At 37.4% G+C, this 17226-nt stretch overlaps 1 protein-coding gene across 2 annotated transcripts in view; it reads right to left on the minus strand.

Annotated features, from left to right (window-relative positions):
- Positions 1-532: 532 nt before the first annotated feature.
- The window catches only part of NDFIP1 (Nedd4 family interacting protein 1), a 37813-nt gene continuing 21119 nt past the window's right edge, over positions 533-17226 (minus strand). For both annotated transcript variants that reach the window (XM_088133718.1, XM_088133716.1), the window contains exons 6-8: positions 12354-12420; positions 7143-7248; positions 533-1471 (exon numbers count right to left, since the gene is read on the minus strand). In XM_088133718.1, the coding sequence (XP_087989844.1) occupies positions 7145-7248; positions 12354-12420 (171 nt within the window). In that variant the 3' untranslated portion in view covers positions 533-1471; positions 7143-7144. The remainder of the gene's footprint in view (positions 1472-7142; positions 7249-12353; positions 12421-17226) is intronic.

Consider the following 17226-nt stretch of genomic DNA (forward strand, 5'->3'; position numbering starts at 1 on the left):
CAACACAATCCCCCTAAAAAATCCATGTGTACCCACTATACACCATCATCCTACTATTCGAATCCCTAGCCGCTTGAAAACTACTACATGCAAGCCACATCCATCAAACATTGCCACTGATTGTACCTGTAACCATCTATGTGCCCATGTACAGTTCAAGCATGAGAAATAGTTATATTCTGCCCTATGGGATCCCTCCCAGCATAAACATTATGCCTAGACTGGACTTGGCTGAGTCACATTTTTTTTAAGCTTAATAAAAATAATGAAGCCTATATTCTTTAGGAGACATTATCCAGGCAATGCCATTAAGCAAATGTTTGAGATCAAAACAGTTATTTGGTCTGTCAGTGGCCTTAGAATAAATTGAGACCTGCAACAAAATGGTGCCATATCTTCTTCCATCCTTCCCATTTGCCATCCAACAGTTAATGTTCTATGGAGAGGGAGCATGCTTTAATTGGGCTGTTTTAGGATTTCCCCCTTAAGGTCTCCTTGTGAACACTGGTGTATAGCAAAATGAAAACCCTACTAATATAAGTGACATTTATTAACATTCTGCTATATTTACAGTTTTAACATAATAGACTCTGAATTACTGCTTTGCAGAAATCACAGAAACATACAATAAACTATATTTAAATGTACCATAAATTAGAAAAACAAGAAATGTAATTAGTAAAGGGACTACCTTAAGAACCCTAAAATCATCAAACATAATGATTGACTTTCTGATTTTACACATGGCAGTATCAAATTATTTGAATTTTACATTACCAACATATACTGCAAGGATCCCAAGCCAAAATGGATATAGTACAATTGTATAAAAGACTGATCATATATTACCAAAAATTAATACATATCTCTACCATCTTCTTAGCAATATTCTCACACTGTTATTCTTTAAAAACATTCAGATTGTGCATGTACGCTTTACTTCCAAGTTGTTATCATTTTATTTAATAACAGATACATATTATGTGCAGAAATACAGTCAAAACAAGTTTCTAGCTCCAAGAACACCCCTTCACAATGGCCAGCATTTTTACGGTATCTTACACTAAGAGAGTATACTCCAAGCTCATTTTAAGGGGGGGAAAAAAAAAGAACAAGACTGACCCCTTCTGGCTACAGGGCAATAGCTCATGCTATTTAAAAGACTACAAATACTATATAAGGCATTATTAGTAACATCACAGACTTGATTGCAAGAGCTGTTTCAAACATTAGCCACTAATGATTTCATGATTACAGGAGTTTGCATTGTGCTATTAAAATTTTACATCTAAAAACAAATAGAAAGAAATGCTTCTTTTTTTCCAATAGGACTTTATTTATTTTAAGCAGGTGATTACTTTTTTTTCTTTTGTGTGTGTGTTCAGAGTCTTGATTCACTTCCTGCAGATGTCCATGTATTACTTGAGGGAGGATTCATTAAAGCAGGAAAATGTTGCCAGAAGACTTCAGTCTGAAAAGAGCAAAATGTCAGCAAAGAGAAGGATGGTCACAAAACAAGTTAAAAGATATTGAGAAAACATTTTACATACATAAATGGAGATGGAATAACAATTCACAAGTGTTTGTCTCCTTGACTGCTTCTACATACTTCACTCTGTTGTTGCCTTTTATTTTGATAGCTGAATCAATCTGTGTTTGATGCAATCTGTGTTTGATAATGTCAAGTTTTTGAAGAATGAAACAGAAGACACTGGGCCAAACCCATTCTATCTTCTTCAAAACAGTTTAGACAAATTGTATTTAAAACAGCAATAACATCAGACCCCTGGAATATATTAAAATAGATGCTGGAGGATCACAAATGAGGGTGGGGGGAGGCTGTAGGCTGCCTTCCTCTGGTTTAGTATAATGTGTGAATCAGGTCAATAAATAACTTTGATATCTGGTGTACAGCCTGCAAGCACAGTATGAAAACCTGATTTTTATTTACACATATTGTAATTGTAATTCACATGTCACTGAAAGAATACTGAAAATAAAAAAACAATAAAATGCAATTAATAACTACAGTTTAGTTAATAACATTTAACTAACCATAATAGTAAAAATTGCATTAGCTCCATGCACACTAACTGCAAAACTGGCCTAGGACAATACTTGTGAGAGGAGCTTCAAACCAGGAGGCTCTGCACATTAGCATTTGAAAGCATCCTTTTTGGACTGCTTTTCTGTACATATAGAAATAGTTTCAGCTTTCATTATGAATACTGCTGCTTGTTGGATGATACTGCTGTTGCTTTGTAAGTTGCATAAATTTGCTCAACTGAAGCAGCAGGCAAGCACCTCCAATAAATACATACGTACATTTTGTTGCTTGCTGATTTTTTATTCGGCAGGCTAGAAAATTCCAAAACGTATTCAATTTACAGGCACTCTCTAGCTTATGCAAGAGTTCCAATTCAGGAACCCTGAAAAACCCACTTTTTGCATACATCAGATTATACACCGTGCACATGCAAAAATATGTGGCTGCCATTTCTGAACCTTCATGTGTAGTATTAGAATTATTTAAGTCAACCTAAAATAACCAAAGGATTGCCTGTATTTATTCATTTGGGGCTGGCTTAATTTATAAATAAAACATTGCTTGAACCATGTAGCATTTTAAAATGCCTAACGGTAACATTCTTAACAAAAATCTCATTTTTTTGTGTGGCACAACAGTGCCCCCTAAAGCATGTGATAAGCTGATTCCATGGTGAGAAGCCTAAATAAATAAAACTCAGTTTTTGTTTCCCCAAAAAGCCTCTTCCATGCAATCCCATTTATGCAATAGGACAATAGGCAAAACCTAGACTGCATCTTTATCACTCTACCAAGTTATTAGGAAGGTGGGTGTTACTGGCTGGCTAGACTCAAGATCAGAGAAGGACTTTTTTTTTTTTTTTGGATTGGGCAAAGCAACAGTCTACGCCGAAAGGCTGGCTTTCAGTCTTGTTCCACATACTACAAAATTGATCAAGAAGAGAATAAAGGAAATGAGAAGTGTCTTCCTAACAACATCCAAATAGCTGATATCTCTCCAAACATTCTCCCGCAATGAAATTGGGACATGTGTTGAAACTCATGAGCTTATTCAAGGAGCTTTTAAATAGCTAGCCTGACTAGGCTGATTGTACTGATTTTGCATGAAATTCTGTTTGTGATTGGTAACTTCTCTTGTTTTTCCTATATTTCCTTTTTCCCAAGAAACTTCTTTTGAGACTGGATTTCTTTCATTTATTAAGGGTATTTCTCTTTAGAGCCTTTCCCACATGCAAGATTGCTGCTACATAGCTACCCCTTGTGTTTCACAACTGGCACAAGTTTGTTAAGTTCTCTATTTTGGGGGCTTCAGGCCCCTGGATCCAAAATACCTTCCTTTCTATTTCTATTTTCTTAGAGCCTTAGGGGTGAAGGGAGAAGTTCTTGGTACAATGCTCAAGAATTTTTCAGCAAGTTAGATAGAGTGAGTTGGCAGGTTCAGCTGACTTGGTAGCAGCCTATCATGAATACATTTTATTGGAACCTTTGAAGAATGGGTCTTCCAATGAAATTTTAATTTAATATTCCCCCTAGTTTGTAACAGCATTATACTGTTTTAACTACTAGCCGTTAACTTTAACCCAGGTAAATTAAAGATTTTCTGTGGAATATGTTAATTTGTGTTGCATAATAATTTTTAAAATAACTATATGGTCCTCAAAAGGATGAAACAGGATGGCATGCTGACTCTTCAATCCAATTTAATGTAACTAAAATTACAAGAAGCAGTTTCCAAACAAAAGTGAAATGCTTGTTATATCTTGCTTCTTCAGCATAAAAAAATCCCTTGGGCTGCTAATTATCAATTCAAATAGCAAATACCCATTTATTTATATTCACTGAATTAAATGTACAGCGGTGGGGGAGAAGTTGATATTTAGCCTCCATCTCCTGACCAAATTAAGATAAGAACAAAAACTGAACTTCCACTTCTTAGTTGGAAGAATATTTGGCCTTGAGTGGTTTACTATTATTTAAGAACCATAAACCACAGAAAAATAAGATTTGGTGAGAGATATAAACACTTTTTGAGGTGGTAATACATTTCAAATTCCACAAGAAATTATTAAATTCATTTTATCAGACTAAATATTAGTGACATGAACAACTAAAATAAAAACTGCTGTTATCTGGATACCAATCAGTATACAACTTAAACAGGACACTTCCGGTGGGGACAAAGGTAGCTTAGTCATCTCTGTGAGAGGGGAGACGGCACTGAAGCTGGATTGGTGACTGGCAGCAAGTGCCCAGCCCAACTTGCTCCAGATTAAGGAGGAAGCAAGAAATCAACCCATTCGATCTCCAGGATGGCGGTTCCTCGTAAGCTAATCACAGAAACGTTTGTGAACAGCTTACGAGCAAGCAGCTGGGAGGTGGGGGATCCATCTTTGTTCTCAACTGTGGTGCAGCCTAAATATGGACACTAGAGCCAGCCAAACCCTATTTCTAAATCACTTTGGAATATAACTATTTTTCAACATAAGAGAGACCTTCTTTCGCAAGTAATTCTCTTGATGTTTTTTCATTATTTCTGGGACTATATAACTTTAAAAGAAGAATTAGAGTTTTATTGTAATTTGAATTATTTGCAAAAAGCTGGAGGATAAGGAGAATACAAAAAAGATATAAAAGCTACTTATGGTGAAAGGGGAAGATTTATTTGTTAAAAGTTTAATTTTACAAAATTGTATCTATATTAATTGGATTTGATTTTTCTACGGGAATTTTCTTTTTCTCTCTTTATCTTTCTTTTGCTTTCTTTGTTTTTTCGCACTTTTGACCTTGGTCATTTTTTTTCTAATTTTTCTTTCTTTCTCTTATTTTCTTCCTTCAGTATTAGTTTTTGTTAGTTTTTACTGTTTCTATTTTAAAATTTAAGTTATTTTTTTTAAAAGAAGTATACAACTTAAGCAAGGACATTTTATTCAGAAATACTGTTCATGTCACTCTTTAATCCCATGTCCATGTGCTCTGTTATTTATTTATTTATTTATTTATTTATTTATTTATTTATTTGATTTCTATGGCCGCCCATCTCAACAAGTGACTCTGGGCAGTGTACAATCAATTATATACAGTTTGTCCTGGTTTTTGTAGTTAATTGTCTTGAATGGGTAGAAAAGCCTTTGATACTTCAGGCCCTGTGATAGACTCCTACCCCCTATATGAAGGAGTGACCTCACAGCTCCAGATGCTTTACAATGGATCAGAAATTTCTTTCCCAGTTGTGCTCTTGAGTATAACAGAATATCTGTGTCTAGTAAGAAAGAAAAACACCCTGAAAACTACGTATCTTTTCAATCAAGACTATTAATTCTTGCCAGCAGAGAGATTACTAACTCTAAACATGAAAAATTCACCAAATACTACACGCATATATCCCAAACTAAACATATACACACATGCCAAAAATGAAAAACTCATTCAAACAATCAGGCAGAGATTAAGCCACAAAATAATCAAACCTTCTCATTTACTCCCTAGTTCAAGCAGTATCAATGTACATAATTGTTCTCAGATGCAGTCACATTTTCTGAGTTTTCTTCAAAATCACAGAAGCTTTGAGATTAATCATCCTCACCACAAATGAAAGCTTCCTGAGTTTATATTAAGTACCCTACAAAGACCAGTCATGGTAAGCTTTCTATTAAAACTTTTTTTAAAAGCTGGCGAAGATGTAACTAGTTAAGGCATTAGGAGCTATCTTACACTGAAAACTGCCCACTATTCTTAATTTTTAAAAATTCTTCGTTGTTATTTCCACACAGACTACCTAATTCCACTTAATGCCCCTTTATTAGAAACACAGAGATAATCACTTACAAATCAAAGTTTAAGAGAGGGTTTGGCTGTATGTAGGGTAACCAAAGGCCTCTAAACACAGAAGAAAGATGAAGCATATGATCCTACCCGTGTTTATTTTGAAGCAAGTTCCACATAATTCAGGCAGGCTCTCTTTGGGGTCAGTGCATCTCGATCATATTGCAACACAAATAACACTAGAGTGTATGTATCATGCCAAACCATGATCTATTTAATCATGGTTTAAAATATATAGTACCTGCAACTGGCTGGGCTCACACAATATTCCAAGCCAAAATCAAACAAACCACATAATGATTATGTTGTGAATATTTAAACCAAACCAACCAGTACTTTTATTTCTGTGCGCCTTGTTACAAGGAGCCAAGCAGCTTCTATCTATAAAAGCTACATTCAGAGAAATAATATAATTACTGATTTCAGCAGAAGCAAAAGAATATGAGTAGCCTGCCAGTCAAACCCATTTTTGACATTAGCACTGAAAGAAACTTAGAAGTCAGGAAGTTTGTAATTCAGTGTGAATTTAAGATCAGGAGGGCTACAGGGAGTGTAAAAATCCCTAATAAAGCATTAAAGAGTTTTTTTAAAAACTTTTTCGAGTTCAAGTGTATTTATGTGGCTAATGCGGTGTTATGATGGTGTTTTTCTTCCCTAAGTGTTCCATACTGCTAAATTAATCTTCATTTTGTGTGTGATCTAATCATGTATCCCATTAACTACTGGAAGGAAAGGCAAACTCTTACAGATTGTGTGGCTGTTGGCTGGCTAAAAAGAAAAATGAGAAAGGAAAATGAAGGCTCAGTTGTAATAGGTACAAATTTAATAACATCTAATTTAAGTTTCATTTTTCAACTACTGTCCTGAATAGATAATCTGCAGGTTTCTCATGGATAACAGTTTCTATGGAAGTATTTTAAGGCATGTTATTTTTGAACGAATATCTATACTCCTTGGGTCTTCTAATTCAGTAGTGAACATCTGTTTGGCAAATGAAGTTGTATGTGTATAGGTCAAGGAAATACATCTCAAATACATTTTCATAAAGCAATTTGGAAGCTTCTTCCAAGAGCCAATAGACTGAATTACAAAAACGTGTTTGTGATCATACAAAAAATACAACAAATGAAACAAATAACATAAATCAACTTTGTAAATAACATAAGGAAAATGTGAAATTTCCTAGTTTTTTCTAACACGTGTATGCGTATACACAAACATACACACACACACACACACACCAGAAATTAGCAAAGTATATTGAAGTATATTACCTTTAGTAAATAAAGAGAACTCTTGTCCTGGGGAGTGTAGAAAATGTTTCGGGCATCTTCCGAACCTTTGCATAATTGATAAATCCTCTGAGAAACAGAAGAAATCCTGTACAAAAAGTAAAAATAGTTTTATATAAACACATTATTTTTCTTTGATCCAAAAAGCACTGTTAAAGCACCTAATAATCAGTTTCTAATTTGTTATGGTTTTCTTTAATTTGTTACATTCCTCAGTGTGATACAAAATCAAATGATGAGCGAGTCAAGTGATTTTCTGCTGATTCAAAGAAAATGACAAAATCTTCAAACTAGGACTGTTGGCAGATAAGCAATTGTCAGGGGTAGGGAAGAGATGAAAAGGGAAAGTGTTTGGCAAGGTAGGAAGCCCTGACTGGGATAGAGTTGTAAGGTGGTCTCAAGGTGGTTTTCTTTTCTCCTTGCCAAAACAATGCAAACTGTCACACAGACATGCAGAATCTCCCTTCAGTTGGGAGCAGGCATGTCTGCCTTTTGATGAAACTAAATAAAGGGCAGATCTCTTAGGCAATGGAGGCTGTTGGACATTTCTGGAGTTGTATTTGTGCTGCGTCGACTGGAGATAATGTGTGTATCAAAGAATAGTTGGGGGAAAAAAATCTGTAGCTGAGAACCCAGCAGGAAAAAACATGGTCAGAGAGAGAGATCTGCAGAGCAGATTGGCTGGTGGAAGACTGCTACATTTGGATGTTAGCAAGGAAAGCTTGACAAAGGTGTTGGAATTTCAAATTCAGGAAAGAGTAAGCTTAGTCCCTAGGCTAAAAGTAAGCCTAAGAAGTAAAAGTCTGGAAGCTTTGTAAAAGCAGCGAGCGCATCAAAGTTATGATAAGGAACACCTACCTGAATCAGGAAAAGAAGAAGCAAGACAGTTAAACCATAAAAAGCCTTGTCTAGAAATTATGTATAGTTTGTTTAGCTAAGGACACTATATGTATTAGAAATAAGCACAAATTATGTTTATAACAGCACTGTAACAGTAAGCATCTCATAGAGAAAATCTATGTGATCACTAGGAGTTGAAAATGACTTGATGGCACATAGTCAATCAAACAGTAAATAACACTATAATTTAGAGAACAGTGTGGGTGTATCTAGAAATGTCCTGTCCTTTCCCCACACTCCAACAGTCTGCGGCTTTTTTTTTTTATTAACATAACAAAGTCATGACTTTTGAGGCTTTACATTACACTTACACAGAGAGAGATAGAGCACTCATATAATCCACTACACTTAAAATTAACTATGGTCAGGGGTCTAATTTCCTTATCATTCCACAGACAATCAAGTTAATCACTCAAAAACAGCTCTTAGCTTCCTTTGCTTGCATACTCTAGCAACTGTTGGGCCTGTTGTTGTTGTTGTTGCTATTATTATTATTATTCACAAAAGACCCCTCAATATTTGTAGGAAAAGCTAATGTTTTCTTTAGCCCGTTTGCTGTGAAAGCAAAGCTTCCATATGGGAGGGAAGGGGATATTGAAAAACAACCTGAGAGCAGTAAAGATGTTGCTGCAGGCCACTCAATAGCCCACTTCATTTTCCTGGCAAATCATTAATCAGACATTAGTCCAGATTTGGACAACATGCTGGATATGAGTAGGCGAAGCTAACCTAAACAAGTCATGGTTACTGGGATGACTGAGTAAATGGATCCTGTAATTCAAAGAATGTAAAACTGGAATCTCTCTTAGTTAGATTCCTAAAGGAGTGGCTAGAGCAGGGTTTCTCAACCAGGGTTCCATGGAACCCTAGAGTTCTGCAAGAGGTCCCTAGGGGTTCCCTGGGAGATCATGATTTATTTAAACAATTATTTCAAATTCAGGCAATGCGCTGTTGCAGTGATGAGCAGAGCCTGAACAAAAATCTAATTACAACTCTTTCTGAGCTCTCTGGTAGTGCACTGTAGGACCATGTTTATTTGGTTGAATCCATTCTTAAATTTTTGACCTGAGATAGGGGAGACCGGTGATAACAGGTGAATGTTATATTGCAGGAAGGGAGGAATATATTGCAGGAAAGGGAGAGAAAAATGCATTTTTCAAGAAAATAAAGGACTTGTCCAACTTAGTCTGTGACATCAGTCTCTCCTTCCCGCATCTTTTCCCTGTGGTTTTCCTGTAGTTATTTTATCCCATTATTTTAAATAGATTTCATACATGTTTATTCAGTCACATCTGAGGGTCCAATGTGGCAATTTTTGAAGAGGATGTGTGAGACAGAAGAGGAGGATTCTAGAATGGGCAATACCAATAGGTTTAACGATGATAATGAAAAATTTAAATCTTCTCAGGCATTTCCCTGCACTGGTACATGAACAGACTAAAAAAAAAAAAGTCTATCTTTACAATAAAAGCTATTTATCAATGGATTTTACATGGACTGGTGATCCCAGTTGTCCTATTTCGTTGTGCCTCATCTGTAAACAACTTACAAATGCAGCAATGGCAACAGAGGAGTTCTCAGCAGGGTGTTTGAGCTGAAGGCGGAATTGCAAGAGTATTTTCAAGAAAACAGTATTCCACATTTTGCTGAGTACTTTCAAGATGGAGAATGATTTCAAAAACTAGCATACTTAGCTGACATCTTTCATCACATGAACCAACTGAACAAGTCTCTGCAAGGCACTGGAGAAAATGTTTTGACTTCAAGTGACAATATTCTTGGATTGAAAAGAAAACTGAGTGTTTGGAAAAATCATGTTGCAAAATTGGAAACATATTGAAATGTTTCCACTATCTCAAGTTTGGCTCAGAATTGAGTATTTGTGCAGCAAAAAACAAGCACAGGTTTCACATTAAAGAGGTAAGTTTCATTCTTTATTTTTAGTTTAAGAACACTGTTAATGCACATAACAGGCCTACACATGAAACAAATATAATAAATTTGTAACTTCTGGACTATATTTGAGCCTGAATGTACAGGGGTTCCCCAAGGCCTGAAAAATATTTCAAGGGTTCCTCCAGGGTGAAAAGGTTGAGAAAGTCTGGGCTAGAGTCTGCAGAAGGCTGAAGTTCTGTTGGAGGCAAACTGTCAACCGGAAGAGTAGGAATTGGGAGGTTTGGGTGGAAGTTCATATAACTTCCAGCACTTGGAGTGAGTCGTTTAAGTAACAGTGACTTAAGTTCAATAAGGCTAAAGATATTTCTAAAGAATTAAAGATCTGTATCCAAGAGGAAACTTTGTTTTATTAGCCACAAGCTTGTTATTTTATTCAACAAAGAGAAAAGCAAACTTCAGTTGTCCTTTTTAAGTTGAACAATAAATGTTGTTTTTAATACTTGCTTCTAAACATTATACTGTAACATATACTGAGCCGGTCGATATTCGACCCACATTCTAGTAAGTCACATTACTAAAATAAACAGAAGAGTTCCAAATCAGAAAAAGATTTAGCTGTGGCGCCAAGTTATTTCCTGTATTTTGGTAGGAATATCCAAATAACCTATAGTTCCTAACATTACAGACTGTGATTAAGGTACTTAAGCATAATTTTATTCGTTGTCTTGTTTCAGGCAGCACAACACAGCTTAAGAGTGTTGAAATACATGGTCAGAGGCAGAGCAACAAGATGGGGAAGCTCTGTTTAAGGAATGAAATTTTGCCCATGATTCTTAGGATCATGTAGATCTAAAATCTATGAATGTATTGAACAATAAATTTCCTATAATAATCATCATACTCCCTACCAAGAATCCAGCCACAAATCCAAAAGTCTTGATTATATTTGTGATATGTAGCTTTTAAAGACATGTTATTTCTTTACTAAAATCAACATATAGTAGATTTCAGATTAGCTGAATATATAATCAACAAACTTATTTTTTGCGCAGAGATAGCCAGGGTAGTTGTTGCAGCAAAAACAACAAGCAATATTTGGAAGGTTTCAATGCACTGTGTAGTCAATTATCTTACAGTGTTGTTTACCCCAACGTGCAACATTGTGCACACATACTCATTTGGCATTTTATTGTCAATGCATGGCTTGGCAAGATCTCCAACACAATTTAGAGTTTGCTCCACAACACAATTTACAATTTAAAATAATACTATAAAAAGAAACTTAAGACTAATATTAAAAAAAAAAGAATAAAACTGCACATAAATCATTCAGGTTTTAAGGCCTAAATGGAGCCGAAATCAACCCCCAAGAGAGGATATTCCATATTTAGTCTCTGTTGGCCTTTAATGTAGTTTTTAAATACTGGTAAGTTCAAATTAGAAGAAGTAGTCTTTCAGATGCCTGGTCCCAATCTATTTCTAAATGAATTGTGTGTAGAAACAAACTGGGAGCCAGTTCAGATTATACAGACCCTGTACAATGTAAAAACGTTCACAACAGAAACCAGTCTAACTGCCATAGTAGCTACAGTTTCTGAACACTCTTTGGGTTGGACCTCAAATGAGAAATAACAATCATCTAATAAAACTGATTAAAACATGGATCACTATAATCAGAACTGCCTCCTCTAGGAAAATATACAACTTGTGTAACAGCAGCAGCAGGGCACAGATGCTCCTAAACACAGGTTTGACTATACTGCCTTCCATTATTCAGTTATGTAATAACATTTATTTTACCAAAATCTGGAGTAAAAATCTGGAATTTTCTCTTCTCTGTAACAAGATGCCCTTTTAAAAAGAAAGCATTCCTCCTAACCTTTTATGATTTCCTTGATACTGTTATTTAACTACATTGTTATCCTCTGGAAATTATTAATGTCTCTAATTTGTGGTATGCATTTACCTAAGTCTGTGTTCTAGTGATTTTGAATAATCTTCAAACTTTCTGAAGGAATTTGACTAACCTGACTCTTACCTTCAACAATTCTCTCTGACCACATGTCCTACCTGGTTAAGTTGCAAGACTTGCACTTGAGCAATGCAAGGGTCAGACAATATTTTTTTAATATGCAATTAATGACATCTCCACTAGGTGGCAGGATTCCTTTATATGAAATCCCTAAAAAGGGCCCTAAATTCTTAAACCATTCTCAAGTAATGAATTAAGTTAGTTAAAAATTAAGTTAAATTAAGTCAAAAGGCTGACAGAAAAGTCTGTTTATGAAAAGGTTTTTTTTTAATTTACAAATCAAAATTTGATTTATGGCCTCAGGTAAAATAATTAAATACCCACAACTTGGTAACACTAAGGTAAATTCACTGAAACACACTTACCTAGTACAAGGAACACCCACCACAGCCAGTATTGCCCATCAAAATAGCCAGGGAAATAGGTAGAGAACTAAAAAAAAAAATGGAATGCATTAAATTGATAAGCAACTGTGGGATTTTTCACACTGCTATATAATTACCAGCTGAATAGAACAATTGCTAAATCCTCCAAAGCAGGAATAGTTTAGTATTAAAATAACTTCTGGCCATTTACAATTATTTGCTGTTACTGGCTGGAATGAGATAGTACTAATAGTTTAGAATAATTAACTTCTTTCTGGGAAGAAATATTTTAATAGATACCAGTTTCAAAGCAGCTGTACCTATACTTTCATAGCGGAAGAGGATATCAGATGGCCCTCTTTGCTTCTACAAGGCTGACACTTATAGCAATAATTTACTCTTTGTTGAAGAAATAGAGCAAAAATGAAATACTGCTGAAGCTAACAGTGAGGAAAATCTGCTCTTGGAAAAGATAGGTGACTAGACATTCTGCATATTCTTCCTCAAATACAAATTCTTCCATTTGTATTAAAGTTTTATGCACAAATATCATTGCCTCTTGCCCTGATCTGTGTCATGTATAGTTCTTGATAGGGCTATATACACTTTGAAATGATTCAGAAACACTTTGGGTATGACCTGAGCTGAGCACTTATTTGCTAATTGTTATAGCAGCCCATTCATTTCACAGGCTTCTAAGGGTCTGAAAAAAAAGATGTAGCTACTCTAAGAAGTTGACTCATAAAAGTTAATGTAACTCTTATAGCAACTGCATTTTTTTCCACTTTTGCACAGAAGCCTGAAAAAAAAAATCTGCTTTAATGAATAGCAGGGAAGGGCTGTGCTCACACAAGGTCCAAAACACTTTCTTCAAATAATTTTTAAGCCTGTATTGACTGGTTCTTAGTTAAGCTCCCTTAAATTATGCTTCAATTTTCAATGATCTGCCTTTGTCTTTTCTCAGATCTAAAAAACTGAATTATGTTGAAAGACAACTTTGTAAAATATTGTTAACAGAGAGGTAGTATCAAAGTTAATGACTGTTTTGCTTTCAACTGTTCTCAAGCTCTCTCCATTTTCCCTAAAAATGTTGTTCATCTCTTCTCTGCCATCCTTAAGGAAAATTATTACAATTTTGATATATAAATGTATTTTATGATACCCAATCCAGTTTTTCAAACTGATTTTATTATTTTTCTGTGCTGCTTTGGGAAGCCTAGACTGAGTAGAAAGAATCATATAAATATATATGGGAAGTCCACATATATATTTATATAGCTAGCAGCAAATCACATGTCTTCTATGCAGATAATTTCAGATTCAATTCCTAGCCTTCAGAGAGCGCGAGAGAGAGAAAGAGTGAGAGAGTATGTTTGTGTGTGTGAGCAGGAGAGAGAGAAAATACTCAGGTAGCAGATAGTGGTAAAATTTTTCTGCTTGAGGCCCTGAAAAAATGCCACCAATCATCATAGACAATTAAAACAGTTCCCTATGCATTAAATAAATATGGATAACTTATTTGATTGACAAAAACAGATGCAGTGTTTTAGACCAAATTTCAGAAAACAAAATATTTCATGACTATAAACCAAACTTCACACTAAGGCCTACCTTGTGGCAGTAAGAGAGGCGAAATGCCAACATTTCTCCACTCTTATTGCATCCAGAGAATGTTGCCCAGCGGTCCTGTTTAAGATTACCCAATCCCTTTTGGGAAAGGGGGGCCCAGTGGCCCATTTACAGGGCCACACAGAGGAGTTTTCTGGGCAGCTGGAGGATAAAATCGCTTGCATCCAGTCCCAGTTGGATACCAAGCGTGCAGCATGGTCTGTAGAGATGCCCAGGGTATGGACTTATCCTGTTATCTGGAAACAGTTTGATCCTGTTGAACCCGAGGAAGTGGACAGGGCCCTCTGAATGGTCAATACCACCACTTGCCAGCATGTCCCTCCTGGCTGGTTAAGGCTACTCAGGAGGTGACATGTGGGTGGGTCCAGGTGATGGTGAATTCATCCTTGAGGGAGGGAGGGTTTCCAGCAGCCTTTGAAGAGGCACTGGTGCATCCCCTCCTCAAGAAACCATCACTGGATCCCACCACACTGGATAATTTTCATCCAGTCTCCCACCTCCCCTTTTTAGGGAAGGTAGTTGAGAAGGCGGTGGCGTTACAGCTCCAGAGGATCCTGGAGGAAACGGATTATCTGGACCCCTTCCAGTCAGGTTTCAGACCTGGATTTGGGACGGAAACAGCATTGGTCACATTCATGGATGATCTCTGGCAGGAGTGGGATGGAGGTAGCGCATCCATCCTTGCTCTTCTTGACCCCTCAGCAGCTTTCGATATCACTGACCATGGTATCCTTTTGGGTCAACTTAGGGAGTTGTGGGTGGGCGCTGCAGTTCTGTGCTGGTTCTCTTCTTTCTTCCAAGGTCAATCCCAATCGGTATTGATTGGGAGCAAGAGATCCAGCCCATGGCCCCTCCATTGTGGGGTGCCACAGGGTTTGGTACTCTCTCCGCTCCTTTTTAACATCGACATGAAAACACTGGGTGAGATCATCCGCCACCATGGGATGAGGTATCATCACTATGCAGATGACACCCAGTTATACATCTGTATCCTGAGTGACTTGAGTGATGCCATGACCACCCTTTTGTGGTGCCTAGAGGCTGCAGGGATCTGTATGGGGAGCAACAGGCTTTAGCTGAACCCTGGTAAGACAGAGTGGCTGTGGATTGGAGGCCCCTCTGTATCCGAGAACTTACCATCTTTGGAATTGGTTGCACTGCCCTGAACAGACCCAATGCTTAATCTGGGGGTCCTCCTGGACTTGCGACTCCTGCTCAAGGAGCAGGTGGCAGTTGTGGCCAGGAGGGCCTTTGCCCACCTTCTGGTGGTGCACCAGTTACACTCCTTGGATCAGGAGGCTCTCCAGTCAGTCACTCATACCCTGGTCATCTCTTGGTTAGACTACTGCAATGTGCTCTACATGGGGCTATCCTTGAAAAGTGCCAGAAGCTTAAGCAGATTCAAAATGCAGCCACGCAGATGATATTAGGTGCCCCTCAGATAGCACATGTAACACCTTTGCTGCAGGAGCTGCATTGGGTGCCAGTTTGCTTCCGGGCCCAATTCAAGGAGTTGGTTATTACCTTTAAAGCCCTACATGGCATGGGTCCAGGTTACCTGAGGGACTGTCTCATCTGCATTACATCAACCCGTCCCATCTGATCAGGCAGAGAGGGCATGTTGCAGATCCTTTCAGTGAGAGAATGTCGGCTGGCAGGGCCAGGAAGAGAGGCTTCTCTGCCATTGCCCCCACCTTTTGGAATATTCTCCCCTCAGAGATGTGGCAGGCCCCTACCCTCCTGGCTTTCCAAAAAGGTTTAAAGACCTGGCTCTGTCAGTGTGCAAGGAGCGATATGGGCTCTACCCATCCCTGGGGATGGTTAGCCCCCTGATGATGCTCCCTGAAATAACTCGCCAACTCTCCATCTTTCTTGGAACCTATTTATTTTTAGGACTTTATGTTGCATTTTAATGATTTTTATCTCTGCTGTAAACTGCCCAGTCGTTTCAACAAAACGGGTGGTGACAAATTTGATTTTAAAAAAAAATCCTCTGGATTTTATGTCTAGATCCAACTCAGTCACTTAATTTATAGTGGTCTATCCCATATCCTGAGTTGAGGGACACAGGCATCAGTATGTTGGCTTGCAAGACAGTGTCTACTCCAGATAGTAAAACTGGGCTTTGGTTGTACTTGTGGCATATTGGCCAAAATATGCCAAAATTGAGTGGTAATGCCTATTATTAGCAGGGAATGCTGCTCCATCCTATTCAATTTAGCCTATCATTCAAGCCCATCTAGAAGTTTTTGAATCATCCACTAAAACGTTTGTTACTCTTCCCAGCTTTGTGTCATCTGTAAATTTGATTAGCGTTTCCTCAACTTAATCCCCTCATCCAAGTCTTCGATAAAAACACTGAACAACACAGGGTCCAGGACAGAGCCCTGTGGCAGTCCATGTGATACATCCCTTCAGGCTGAAGTAGTGCCATTAATGAGCACTCTTTGGGTGTGGTCATTCAACCAACTGTAAGTCCATCTCTCAACATTATCACCTAGCCCATATTTTAACATTTTATTAAGAAGAATATTATTAGACACTCCATTAAAGCCTTTTTTGAGGTCCAGGTAATTATGTCCATGGCATTCCCCTGATGTACTAAGCTAACAACTTTATCAGAGAAGACTAATCTGGCATGATTTGTTTGTAACATACCCCTACTGGCTCCTGTTAATTGTAGAGTGCCTATCCAAGAGCAAATAGGTTTAATAAACACATGTTTTCTAACATGTATCCAAGTGCTGCACAATAAAATATAAATAAATAAATATAAATAAATAAATATAAATAAATAAATAAAATATAAAAATAATTAAGTTTAAAAAGCAAAAAGGTTACCTGAGGGACTTTCTCACCCCCATTATATCTACCAGTCCCACCCAGTCAGGCAGGGAGGGTATGCTGTGGATCCCGTCAATGAAAGAATGTTGACTGGCAGGGTCCAGAAAGAGAGCCTTCTCTGCCGTGGCCCCTCCCTATGGAATGCTCTCCCCCCAGAGGTGAGGCAGGCCCCAACTCTCTTGTCCTTCCAGAAAGCAGTCAAGATCTGGCTCTGCCAACTGGCATGGGGTGCAAAAAAGGGCAACCAACCCTGGGGGTGGCTAGCACCCTGAAGTTGCTCCCATACGTTAACATCTTACTGACCATCAACATCTTGGAAGATATTATTTGTGTATGTGTTTGGTTTTTATTCTATTTTTACTGTATTTTATATTGTTTGATTGTATTTTAATATTTATTG

Source organism: Python bivittatus, unplaced genomic scaffold (genome assembly GCF_059951505.1).
Source record: "Python bivittatus isolate LINGU-HERP-01145 unplaced genomic scaffold, Pbiv_v1 ctg000080_np1212, whole genome shotgun sequence".
Lineage (NCBI taxonomy): Eukaryota > Metazoa > Chordata > Lepidosauria > Squamata > Pythonidae > Python > Python bivittatus.